Source organism: Stenella coeruleoalba (genome assembly GCF_951394435.1).
Source record: "Stenella coeruleoalba genome assembly, chromosome: 14".
Lineage (NCBI taxonomy): Eukaryota > Metazoa > Chordata > Mammalia > Artiodactyla > Delphinidae > Stenella > Stenella coeruleoalba.
Genome location: NC_137160.1, coordinates 52,322,523 through 52,335,778, shown reverse-complemented (window position 1 = coordinate 52,335,778; position 13,256 = coordinate 52,322,523). Strand labels below are relative to the sequence as shown.

Here is a 13,256-nt window from a genome sequence, read left to right as displayed (position 1 = left end):
ATGGCCAGACCCTAGTGGAGAGTATGTGTTAGGGGGTACTGGGAAATGAGGTTGCATAGCTTGAGTGGGATAACATTATCAAGGACGTTTAGAGGAAGCTACGAAATAAGGAGCCACTTAGAGATTTTGTTTTTTAAAAGCAGGATACTCTCATGAATGGGATATTTAAAAAGAAAGGAGGAGGGAAAACCTGGAATAAGAAAGTCTAGCTGGGGAGCTCTTGCAAGGCTTAAAGTGATGAGTCTATATCAGTAAGTGGCATTTGAATAAGAATTACTGATAGAATGACTCATAGGTAATTTTTCCCAGGTATAAACATTTTTTAGTTAGACATACTATTGATGAGTGATATGTTTTTCAGTAAATAATAAGCAGAAATATTTCCACTTATTTGCTATTTTTATTTTTCTAGAAATCTACCAGAGAGGCCCTGAACAACAAAAATATCAAGCCCTTGTTGAATACCTTCAGCCAGTTGCCTGGAAGGTAAGGCGTTGATATCCATGAAATAGGCTCGCTGAAATCTTTATACTTACCCTGAGCTGCTTTAAAAATGCAGGTGTTTTTTGTTTTTAATAGTGAAAATGAAAAAAAATGTACCCTTGACCAAGCTTTTAGAGGTGTTGTAGAAGAAGAAATTGTAAGTATGTTTTTCCTTTATTTATCGTTAGAATTTTGCTGGCAAATTAATATTATTTTTAAATTTGCTTTTATCCTTAGAATAGATATTTAAACATGACTATTTTTTCTAGAGTGAACGTGCTACTTTGTGAAACCTAACTTGGTCATAGTTAGTATAGGAGTTGTGTAAGGATTAAGGGTTTTAATAGCACAGTTTGACTTGTTTAAGGGTTTGGTTTAATAAATGAATAGAGCCCTCTGCAAGTGAATATGTATAAGAAAATTTGATAAGAGGTCTTCCTGAGCAAAAACTGTAATTTGAAGGTGAGCCCTCTCGCTTTGCTGTATAAACAGTGACACATCTTGTAGTGGCATAAAAGGTCTAGTCCAAGGATGTTCAGCATGGGAGCTGGGATTCCATGCCCTCATTTTCCTATGGCATCCCCTTATCAGTTCACCTGCAAAAATAACAATAGCCTATCCAACTTCAGTAGAGAAATTTAATCTAAACATGAAAAATCTGAATTTATTTACCATTAGTGGAGCACCCAAATGAAAGGAAAAGTTTCAATAGTTTATTCTTGGTTTAGCAAAGCTTAGATCTCAAGAAGCTAGACCCTTTTCCCGTGGCCATAAAACAGTGTCCCTTTCTTTTGGACAATTCTATGTCAAATTCATTCTTTCCACATCTTCAGACCTAGTCACTTACCTGTTGTCAGGTATTGGGCAAGTTACTTTGCTTTTCTGAGCCTCAATTTCATTTGTAAGAGGGGAAATACCATGTTTTCATGGTGGTTGTGTGAAACGGCACTTAATGTACACTCAATAAATGCTGGATTTTATGATGTTATCAAACCTAAGCACCACCTCTCTTCTATTAAAACCCTCCCTCAGACATATTGATGCACCAGTACAATTAATTCCCCTGGCCCTGCCATTGAGTGAGTTATGGCCTCAGCACATGTGTAGTTGATTAGCTTATAGTCTTAATCATGCTAATGTAAGGATCTTCCTAAGACTTGGATTTTAAGTGAATCACCTGCTGTTTAATTATTTGATATACTTCTACCGTTAGGGTTATTACTGTTCATTTCTTAAATTTTCATCTTAGAAAGTAATCTTATCTTCTGTGAGAAATATCTTTATCCAGTGTTTATGATAATCAACTTAGTGTCAGAGGATATGTTTTTCTTATTATCAAATTAGTCTAAAGTCTGGCTCCTAAATTAAGTTGTTTTCTCCTTTGTTGGTAGATAAATCATTCATCATGTGAAAACGTTTTAGCTGTTATTTCTCTTGCTATTGGGGGAGTTACTGAAGGTAAGTATGGGTTTGTTTTGTCTTTTTTAAAAGCAATCTTGGGCGTGACATGTTTTATTTAAAACTTATTCTCCCCATACCTAATTGATTTTGTTCATTTTTAAAATTCTGCCTACCCCCTTTGCCAAGAAGTCCCATGGAAATTAGCTCACAGGTATTTCTTGTCACTAGTGTATACAGTGCACACTTTGGCACTTTCTTTGTTCTCCACTTGTTCTGTTCATCAGGTAAATATTTATTGAGCATCTACTATGTGCCTGGTACTGAACTAGGAATTGGGAGATTCATTGGTAAATAAAACATATTCGCTGCCTGTAAGGAGCCTAGTGGCTAATGGAGGAAACACGTCTAAATGTCTTACTGGGGCGGGGGGTGAAGTAGGAATGAAGTATGGTTGAAGTGATTCTCTAAACTTCAGAGTCTGAAGGAATCAGGATGGTCTTAGAAAGGAAACTGTAACATAAGAGCTGGGATGTGAGGGATGAGTAATTTGTCAGGCAGAAACAGAAGGATATAGCTATATAAAGACCTGGTTCAGCATGACTAAAAAAAATGTAGAGAAGAATGGTGAGAGGATGATGAGCATGGTGAAGAAAAGAAGCAGGAGGGGTAGGTTAGGGCTATTTGTAAAGGGCTTTGTGTGCCATGCTAAAGAGGACCTATGGAAGAGCCATTGGATTGGGAGAAACTGCTGGCAGGAAAACTAGGTAGAGGACAATTAAAATGGGGCAGTGGCAGTAGGGGATAGTTTCAAGAGACTTTTATTTATTTTTATTTATTTATTTATTTTTAGTTATTTTTATTTAGTTATTTTTGGCTGCGTTGGGTCTTCGTTGCTACGCGTGGGCTTTTCTCTAGTTGTGGAGAGCAGGGGCTACTCTTCGTTGCAGTGCACAGGCTTATTGCAGTGGCTTCTCTTGTTGTGGAGCCCGGGCTCCAGGCACGCAGGCTTCAGTAGTTGTGGCACACGGGCTTAGTTGCTCTGCGGCATGTGGGATCTTCCTGGACCAGGACTCGAACCCATGTCCCCTGCATTGGCAGGTGGATTATTAACCACTGCGCCACCAGGGAAGCCCCTCGAATGAGATTGCCAGGCTTTAGCTTTGTTTTACTGAATCAGAATCTTTGAGAGTGGAATTTAGGTAATTTTCTATAGTTATTAATGTGAGTTAACTTTTGCCAAAGTATACTTCTGCTAAGGGCAGGGAGTATGTCTCTCAAATCTCTTGGATATACAGGACATAAAAGTATCACAAATCTAAGTGTTAAAGGACTTTAGAGGTCATATGGTCCAATCTTGTCTCTGACCTATCCTGTCTCCCCTCAGTAAAGTCCTTGGCAGGTGGTCATCCAGCCTCTACTCCCATTGATGGAGCTCACTATTTGATTTCTGTTAGATAGTTCTGATGGTGCGATTTCCCCTTTGTATTGAGTTGAAATTTGCTGCTTTATGCCTCCCTGGTTCTAGGCAGTATCCCTCACATCACATTCCAGATATGATCTTACCAGTGCAGAGTAGAGCTGGAAATACTACTTCCTGTTTCTGAAGATACTGTGTTAATGCAGTAATTTGGGCTAATAGTACCCACTCAGTACTTTTTTTTTTTTTTTTTAACATATCATGCTGAAGTGTCTACTTTTCCTAAACACTTAACAAGTGTTAGTATCTATTACGTAAAAATAGAAGGAAGAATGAGCAGGGAGGTAAAAGTACTTTTAGCTAGCCTAGGTGACCTTAAAGTCTTTAATTTATTGCTTTACTTTAGTAAGATTGAATTTAGAAATAAACAACTTTTTATTTTACCTTTTTTTCCCTTGAAACAATGGTATTATTGTAAAAGTTTAATGAGTTGAAATCAGTATCAAATCTTTTTTTTTTTTTAGAAACAAATATTTATTTTGCCACTTCAGAAGGTTTTTGAAAGCTTTAGGAAGAGTGGAAGAACAGAATTTTCAGTTTGAAGTTCATTTACCTTTTTTTTTTTAACATCTTTATTGGAGTATAATTGTTTTACAGTGATGTTTTGTTATCTTTTTTGAAGTAGTTCTTTCAAATCACAGACAACTTAAATTTTAGCAATAGTACAGAACATTTGGAAATGAGAAGGGAACATACTAGTCCTAATTCTTCCACTTTAAAAAAAACTACCATTTATTTTGGTATATGGTTTTAGTTTCTCTGGTCTTTTTAAAAGATTTTATTGTGATAACCATAATACCCATACAGTTTTGAACCCTGCCTTTTTCACTTGACATTATATCATAAACATTTTCCAAGTTATTATAGTCGTCATAACCATCTTTTTTAATTGGCTGCATTATATTCTTTTGAATAGCTTAGTGGTGAAGAAAACAGACTGTGGAGCCAGACTGCCTGGGTTCGTATCCCAGCTCTACCACTTACTGGCTCTGTGATCTTGGGCAAGTTATTTAACTTCTCTGTGTCTCAGTTTTCCCATTCTATAAACTGGAGATAATGTTATCTACCTCATAGGGTTATAAGGATTACATGTGTTAGTATATGTAAAGCACTTAGTGTGCCTGACATATAGTAAATGCTCTAGAAGTGTTATCAAGAATGATTATCATCATCACATACCAAAACTTACTTAAGTATATCCTGTTTGGGGACTTGAGGTTGCTTCTGTTTCTTGTCTTTCACAGCCTTGTTAGGATTGACAAAGTATACCTCTAATATTTTCTTTAAAATTATTTTGCATGGGCTGTTTTACTCAACAGTATTTTAAACTTTTTAATTGGCTTGTGCTCCACTTGAAGGTATTTGTACAGCATCTACACCTTTTGTATTGTTGGGAGATGTTTTGGATTGCCTTCCTTTGGATCAGTGTGACACGATATTCACTTTTGTGGAAAAAAATGTTGCTACTTGGAAATCAGTAAGTGCCTTAGTTTCTTTTTCTGCTAATATTATCTTTCTATAGATCCAGAGTTCTGAGGGTAGTTTTTGTTGTTGTTGTTGTTTTTGTTTGTTTTTTGCTTATATTTCTAATATTGCTGATTGCCAAAAAGTTTGTCCGTATGAGAATTATATATTCTGCTCTCTTGGAAAAGCCAAGTAAAAGTTATATGGAGAAAAAAATGGAAGTACAAAATTTGAGTAGATACAATTAACTTGAAAACACACACTTTTACATGTTTAAAAATTACTTAGAATTGTGTTTTGTTATATATTTGAAAATATTTTTATTTCATTAAAATTGTTATTTGCTTGAAAAAAGTGAAAGTGGCATAGTAGATTCTCAGTGCATAGTAGTGTTCTTTAAAATTTTACTTCCTGTGACTTACTACTGAAGGATGTGCAACAACTTCAGAACAATAGTAATAATTTCTGTCTTAATTTCAGAATACATTCTATTCTGCTGGGAAAAATTATTTACTACGTATGTGCAATGGTAAGTAATTCAACAGTAAATGATTGTTTTTTAAAAAGTAAATGTGGCCAGGAAAACAGGTGGTGGAATTAAACACAGGTGGTAAAATTTTTAAAGTAGATTGTATCTTCATTTTTAAATAGCAGTCTGACTTATTAAAACTGATCATTTGCTTTAAATTAAACTATTCCTGTTCTGGGTATAAACTTAATGAAAACCAAAAAAATTTAGTAAAGCTTGTCTTACCCATGCTAAACTTGTTTAGTTTTATTCCTAATTTTCTAGCGCTTTTTTGTGACAATAGTTTCTACCCCCATTTTGAGAACTACTGCTTTAGGAAAATACTTTTGACAAACTGGTTAAGAAACTTAGGTATGGTTGTAATAAACATAGAATGATCTCACCTGTGTAACCTTCGTTTCCATGTGTTGTTAGATCTCTTACGAAGATTATCAAAATCCCAGAATACAGTCTTCTGTGGACGAATTCAGCTCTTTTTGGCCAGACTTTTCCCTTTATCTGAGAAGTCAGGTAAGCTTTTGTACATAAAATGCTTTGCAGGAAAATCTTTACCAGATTAGAATCTACTATGATGATAAAAAAGAAAAATGGTTCTAAAAAGTTGAAAACATAGGAAATTCCCACTTTATTTTACTTATAAGTAGTTATACCTGTCCCAGTGTATGGTACAGGTAACCCTTAAATAAAGTCATTGATTCCTTTTTTTCTATATCTGCAAGCCTGTTTGTTTGTCTCTCTTTTTTTAATATTTATTTATTTATTTTGGTTGCACCGGGTCTTAGTTGCGGCACGCAGGATCTTTGTTATGGCATGCAGGATCTTTAGTTGCAGCATGTGGACTTCTTAGTTGCAGCATGTGGACTCTTAGTTGCAGCATGCAGCTCCCAGTTGCGGCATGCATGCGGGATCTAGTTCCCCAACCAGGGATCGAACCTGGGCCCCCTGCATTGGGAGCACAGAGTCTTACTCACTGGACCACCAGGGAAGTCCCTAAAGTTATTGATTCTTTACGTTCAAAGTTTATTAATAATGTACAGTTGAATCACACTGAAATATGTAGCTGTGAATCATGTTTTTATTTCATTTCCTAATGTATACCTATTTTTCTGTTTTTTTCCTTCAGTCACTACTGTTCAGCCACATTGACTTTGTTTGTTTCTTTTATCATTTATTATTGTGAAATATAATGGTAATATGAAAAGTGCATAAAGTAAATATAGTATAATAATTATGAAGCAAATACTTGTGTAACCACTGTCCAGGTCCAGAAATGGAACACTGCCCACCACAAGGCTCTCTAGAGCCCACCACAATCTGTTCAAATACGCCAGATTTTAATCTCTTTGCTTCAGTCTTCCCTTCCTTAGTATCAGGCTAATATACCGCCTACTTCATATGTTGTTGTAAGGATTAAGTGAATTAAAATATGTGAAGAGCTTACAACAGTGCCTGCATATGGTAAGACCTATAGTGTATGTTAGCAGTTGTTTTACATGTGGCTTTCTTTTTGTCCTGCTAGATCTATGTTTTTTTTCTTTCCTCTTATTTAATGTGGTCAGGATTAATTTTGATTTATCAGTGTATTTACCACTTGTATTTCTGACCTTCTGTTTCCCCCTTTAGACTTTACTTTAGTGCAGATTTGTGTTTTCTTTGAAAATCTTTATTTCTTTACTCTTGAAGAATGGTTTCAATAGATAGAAGATTGTAGGTTGGCACTGGATATAGGATTTCATTTAGTGGGAGATAATCGTTACTTTGCCTTCTAGCTTCTATAGATAAGGCAAATGTCAGTCTAACTCCTTTGAAGATAATCTAGTTTTTTTTTTTTCTATCTGCTCTTAAGGTTTTATTTTTCTTTGGGTTTTTTGTTTGTTATTTGTTTGGGTTATTTTGTTTTTCAGTTTTATATGATGTATCTAAGCATGGATTTTTAAAATTTATCATTCTTCAAATTTGTGGGCATCTCGAATTTATGGATTGGTTGTCCTTCATCCAGTTTGTAGAAATTTAAGTTGTTATTTCTTCAAATATTATATATGCTTCTTTCTCTTTTCCTCTTTTTGGAACTCTAGTAGACATCCTATATCTTCTCACTGTATCCTGTCTCTTACACTTTCTACATTTTTCATCTCTTTGTTGCTCTCCATCACATTCTGCATAATTTCTTTAGAAATTTTTTCCAGTTCACTACTTCTCTCTTCAGCTATGAATAATCTGCTGCTAAATGAGCTCTTAATTTCAGTAATTGTATTTTTTCATTCCTAGAAAGTCTTTTTTAAGTCTGCTGTGTCACTTTTTTAGTTTCTTATTCCCTGCTGATATTTTCAAACTTGTTTTTTAATTTTCTAACGAGGGTAAGCATTGTTATTTTTATGTGTCTGATAATTCCAGTGTCTTAAGTCTTTGTGGGTATGTCTCTAGTGTCTGTTTCTACTGTTTCTCACTGATTGTATCTTACCCCTTTGTGTTTCTGGTTAGTGTTTGATGTTATATTTGAGAAGATATTTGAGGGAATAATTTTGACACCTAGGTTAGATACCTTTCTCCAGATAAGAGTTTTCATTACTCCTGCCAGGCACCCTTACAAGGGTGCTACTACTAGTCCAAGATTACCTTAATCTAGCCCAGCTCAAGGCCTGTGATTCCTTAGATAATCGAGAAGACTTGGCACTGGACTGCAATTTGGTTGATCCCTACCTGAGGACGTAGGTCCCAGCCTAGAAGAAGGTTGGGGTAGGATTAGTTTCCCCACCTTCCTTGGACTCAGAGATTTATTTTTATCATCCTCACTTCAGGAAGCTGCTAAAAGAGTAGCTCAGTTTTGCAGCCGATTCTTCCTGTTTGGCAGATATCCTCAAGACAGAAGTGGCTTTGAGTGCTGATGATGCATTGCTTATCTTTCTTGCCTTCTTGATTTTTGCCATATATTCCTCACTGAATGTCAGCTCTTTACTATTTTTAAGAAAACAATTTTCTGTTTCTTTGCCTAAAACAATGCTGTGAACATGGTTTATGCTCTGTAAGTATTCATAGAATTAATGTAATTTATCCAAGTTTTCAGTTGTCCTTAGAGGGTTAATCTGAATTAATTAATTAGCTAATTAATTAGCCTTCCATTACTGGAAGCTCAGCTTTTTATATTTTTTAACAGCTTTATTGAGATGTAAATTCACATACCATACAAGTCACCATTGAAAATGTACAGTTTACTGTTTTTTAGTATATTCACAGGGTTGTGCAGTCATCATTGCAGTCTAATTTTAGAACATTTTAACTTCTAAAAGGAACCCTGCACCCATTAACTGTCACTCTCCACTTACCTCCATCCTTACCCTGTCTCCCAGGCCCCAAACAACCATTAATCTACTTATTGTCTCTATGGACTTTCCTATTCTGGACATTTTAAAAATGGAGTAATAAGATATGTGGTCTTTTGTGACTGGCTTTTTTTTTTTTAACATCTTTATTGGAGTATAATTGCTTTACAATGTTGTGTTAGTTTCTGCTGTGTAACAAGGTGAATCAGCTATACGTATACATATACCCCCATGTCTCCTCCCTCTTAAGCCTCCCTCCCACCCTCCGTATCCCACCCCTCTAGGTGGTCACAGAGCACCGAGCTGATCTCCCTGGGCTATGCAGCTGCTTCCCACTAGCTATCTATTTTACATTTGGTAGTGTATATATGTCAGTGCTACTCTCTCACTTCATGTGACTGGCTTTTCAAACTTAGCTTAATACTTTCAAGGTTCATCTGTGTTGTATGTATCAGTAGTTCATTCCTTTTTATGGCTGAATGATATTCTCTATATGGATATACCACATTTTGTCCATTCATCAGTTAATGGACATTTGAGTTGTTTCTGCTTTTTGGCTATTGTAAATAATGCTGCTGTGAACATTTGTGTACAAGTTTTATGTGGATGTATGTTTTCACTTCTCTTGGCCATATACATAGGATGGAATTGATGGGTCATATGGTAACTGTTTTAATTTCTCCTGGATAGATATCTAAGAGTAGAATTACTGGGTCATATGATAACTCTGTATTTAAGTTCTTTTTTTTTTTAATTGGGGTATAGTTGTTTTACAATGTTGTGTTAGTTTCTACTGTACAGCAAAGTGAAGTAGAGTTCCCTGTGCTATACAGAAGGTTTTCATTAGTTATCTATTTTATATGTATTAGTGTATATATGTCAATAATCCCAATCTCTCAATTCATCCCACCCAACGTTTTCCCCGCTTCGTGTCTATATGTTTGTTCTCTACATCTGTGTCTCTATTTCTGCCTTGCAAACTGGTTCATCTGTACCATTTTTCTAGATTCCACATACATGTGTTCACATACGATGTTTGTTTTTCTCTTTCTGACTTAACTTCACTCTGTATGACAGTCTCTGGGTCCATCCATGTCTCTACAAATGATGTATTTAAGTTCTTGAGGAACTACCAAACTGTTTCCCAAAGAGGCTGCATCATTTTATCATTGATGCAAGTGCGTTCCAGTTTCCCCGCATCCTTGCTAACACTGACTGTTTATTGTCTTTTTTATTATAGCCATCCTAGGGAGTGTACAGTGGTATCTCATGGTTTGGGTTTGCATTTTTGTAATGACTAAAGATGTTAAGCATCTTTTCATGTGCTTACTGATCATTTGCATGTCTTCCTTAAAGAAATCGTCTATTAAGATTCTTTGCCCATGTTAAAAATTGGGTTATTTGTCTTTTTATTACTTAGTTGTACAAGTTCTTATTATATTCTGGATACTAGACCCTTATCAGATAAATAATTTGTAAATATTTTCTCCCATTCTGTGGATTTCCTTTTCACTTTCTTGATCGTGGTGTTTGCAGCAAAAAAGTTTCAAATTTTGATGAAGTTTAATATATCTATTTTTTCTTTTGTTGCTGGTGCTCTTGGTGTCATAGCTAAGAAACTGTTGTCTAACCCAGCAGTCCCTGACCTTTTTGGCACCAGGGACTGGTTTCGTGAAAGACAGTTTTTCCACGGACTGGTTCAGGCGATGATTCTAGCGATGGGGAGCGGCAGGTGAAGCTTCAATCACTCCCCTGCTGTTCACCTCCTGCTGTGTGACCCGGTTCCTAACAGGCCGCTGACCGCTACTGGTCCACGGCCTGGGGGTTGGGGACCCCTGGCCTAACCCAGAGTCACAAAGATTTACATCTGTGTTTTCTTCTAAGAGTTTTAGCTCTTACATTTAGGTATATGATCCATTTTGAGTTAATTTTTGTATGTGGTGTGAGGTGGGGTTCTAATTTCATTCTTTTTATATGTGGCTACCCAGTTGTCCCAGCACCATTTGTTGAAAAAACTATTCTTTTCCCACTGAATTGGCATCTTGCCTTCTTTTTACCTTGAAAATATCAAGATCAATTGAACCTTAGGACCTTGGCACTCATTCTGCTGTCTGTAATCCTTTTGTTCGTTATTGTCACATTACTGACTTTTGCTGTCACTCAATCTCGGTTTAAATTTTACTACCTTAGAGAGGCTGTCGTTGAGCATCTAATCTAAACCTGCCACCACAGTAACCCATTATCACCACCTGATTTCAAATCTCTTCTTAGAATTTAGCACCACCTGGCATTTTCAGTGTGTTTGTGTTGTTCACCTCTGTATTTTCTGTGCCTAGTAACTTCTAATACCAGATATCTAGGCACTATTTAAATATTTGATGAATGAAATTCTATCTCTTTGTGAAATGAAGTGCCCCTTCATAAGTATCCTGTGATTTCTTTTTCTGGAATTTACAGAAAACATAAAAACAAGGTTTCAATTCTCAGCCATTCTTCAGTCCTTCCTGTTGATCTCTAGCCTCCACTCTCATTTTTAAAAAAACATTTTAACCTCTTTTTCAATATGCTACATTCCTAGATTGACAAGACATAGAGAAATCACTTTTTTCTTATTAACTAGTTGAAAGACTAACAATAATTGCTAAAGGTAGCTTTAAACTATATATATATCTTTTAATAAATTATATTTTTAAATTTAATTTTTAAATTATAAAATTACCCAACCTTGTTTCAGAAAATTTGGAAAATGAAGGGAAAAAAAAATCATAATCAATCCTGTCACCCTAACATAAGCTAGGTTGGCATTTGGGGATATCTTCTTGCAGTATTTTTTCTTCTTTTTTTACATTTGATTGCATAAGATTCACTAGAGTATATCGCAAGACCTTCAGAAAGCTGTCTTCACATGTAATTTACCCATTAAATTTAGTAAAGTATGACTGAGATTTTTAACCTGAGAATTATGGCATGTGCTTTGTTGAGTAATAAACAGAAAATGGACAAAGATATTTTAAGTAGTCAATGCTAAATGGTCAGCCAGGTTCATTCACTAGCTTAATGACGTCATCTAGCATACTAGCTTTTAAAAAAAACTTCTTGTTTTAAAATAACTTTAGACATGAAGAGTTGCAAAGATAGTATAGAGTACCCAAATAGCTTCACCTAATGTTAACCTCTTACATGCCATGGTACAGTTATCAAAACTAAGAAATCAACATTGGTGCAGCATTGTTAGCTACAGACTTTATTTGGATTTTACCAGTTTTATCAGTACTTTCTTTTTTAAGGATCCAATCTGGGATCCTGTATTACTTAGTTGTGATGTCACTTTAATCTCCCCAATCTACCCAGTCAGTGACAGTTCTCAGTCTTTGCTATTTTTTCATGACCTTGACAGTTTTGAAGAGCACTGGTCAGATAATTCGTAGAATGCCCTCCAATTCATGTTTGTGTGATGTTTTTCATAATTAGATTGAGGTTATAGATTTGGGGAAGAAGACCACAGAGGTGATGGGCCCTTCTCAATGCATCGTTTCAACATGGTATTGATGTGTCTTTTTACTGGGGGTGTTATCTTTCATCACTTATTTAAGATATTATCCTTGATCACCATATTTCTCTACTACAAAGTTACTATTTTCCCCTTTGTAATTAATAAATATTTGGAGGGAGATACTTCGAGGCTATGCAGATACTTTTTCTCCTTAGACCTTTGCCGGCTGAGTTTAGTACTGTTCATCAGTGGATCTTGCCTGCAGTGATGATTATTAGGTTGTCCTGGTGGTGATTTTCTATTCCTTTCATTCCTTCTACGTTTATGAATTGGGAGTCTTCTCTAAAGGTGAGTTGTCTTCGGAATTCCCGGGCGGTCCAGTGGTTAAGACTCTGCGTTTCCAATGCAGGGGGCCTGGGTTTGATCCCTGGTCAGGGAACTAAGATCCTACAAGCCTCGCAGTGCAGCCAAAAAAAAAAGAAAAGAAGAGTTGTCTCTTCTCCTTTGTTTACTTGTAATTCAGTCATCTATTTCAGTGTGAACTCATGGATATTTATTTTATATGGGTTATAATCTCATAATATCATTATTTACTTTGTTGCTCAAATTATTATAGTTTTCCCCATTGGGAGCTCTTTCATGTAGGCGAGGATAGTCCAGGCACATCTTGTATTTTCCCTGCCCAACCCCTGGAATTAGCCACTTCTCCAAAGAGCCTGATTTGTTTTACTTAAAAATGGTGTTTAGAAGACAAGATCTGGGACCTAGATAATGCTATTTGTTACTAAAATATCACTGCTTCTAAGCCCTCTCAGTAGACAGAGCTTGGAAAGATACATATGTATACTAACATGTATTTCTGTATCTGTATTTCTGTATCTGTCTACATTTTTTTTAATGACCAACAACAAAAACAATGTTATCATAGTGACTGATAACTTGTGAGTCTAATCTAGCACCAATAGATCTGCTTATTTATAACTTCTTTCCCTGACAGCGAGAAACCTGGCCCTCACTAACTATATTTCCTATAAATATTGTTATACATTCACACTTTTTGAATAATACAATTTCTATTTGTGCTTCAGC

General features: G+C 35.7%; 1 protein-coding gene across 2 annotated transcripts in view; it reads left to right on the top strand.

Moving 5' to 3' along the window:
* Positions 1-13,256, top strand: part of THOC1 (THO complex subunit 1) — a 41,828-nt gene that overhangs the window by 1,594 nt on the left and 26,978 nt on the right. For both annotated transcript variants that reach the window (XM_079943418.1, XM_079943417.1), the window contains exons 2-7: positions 413-486; positions 580-640; positions 1,875-1,941; positions 4,720-4,838; positions 5,306-5,354; positions 5,769-5,864. In XM_079943418.1, coding sequence (XP_079799544.1) covers positions 413-486; positions 580-640; positions 1,875-1,941; positions 4,720-4,838; positions 5,306-5,354; positions 5,769-5,864 — 466 coding nt within the window. The remainder of the gene's footprint in view (positions 1-412; positions 487-579; positions 641-1,874; positions 1,942-4,719; positions 4,839-5,305; positions 5,355-5,768; positions 5,865-13,256) is intronic.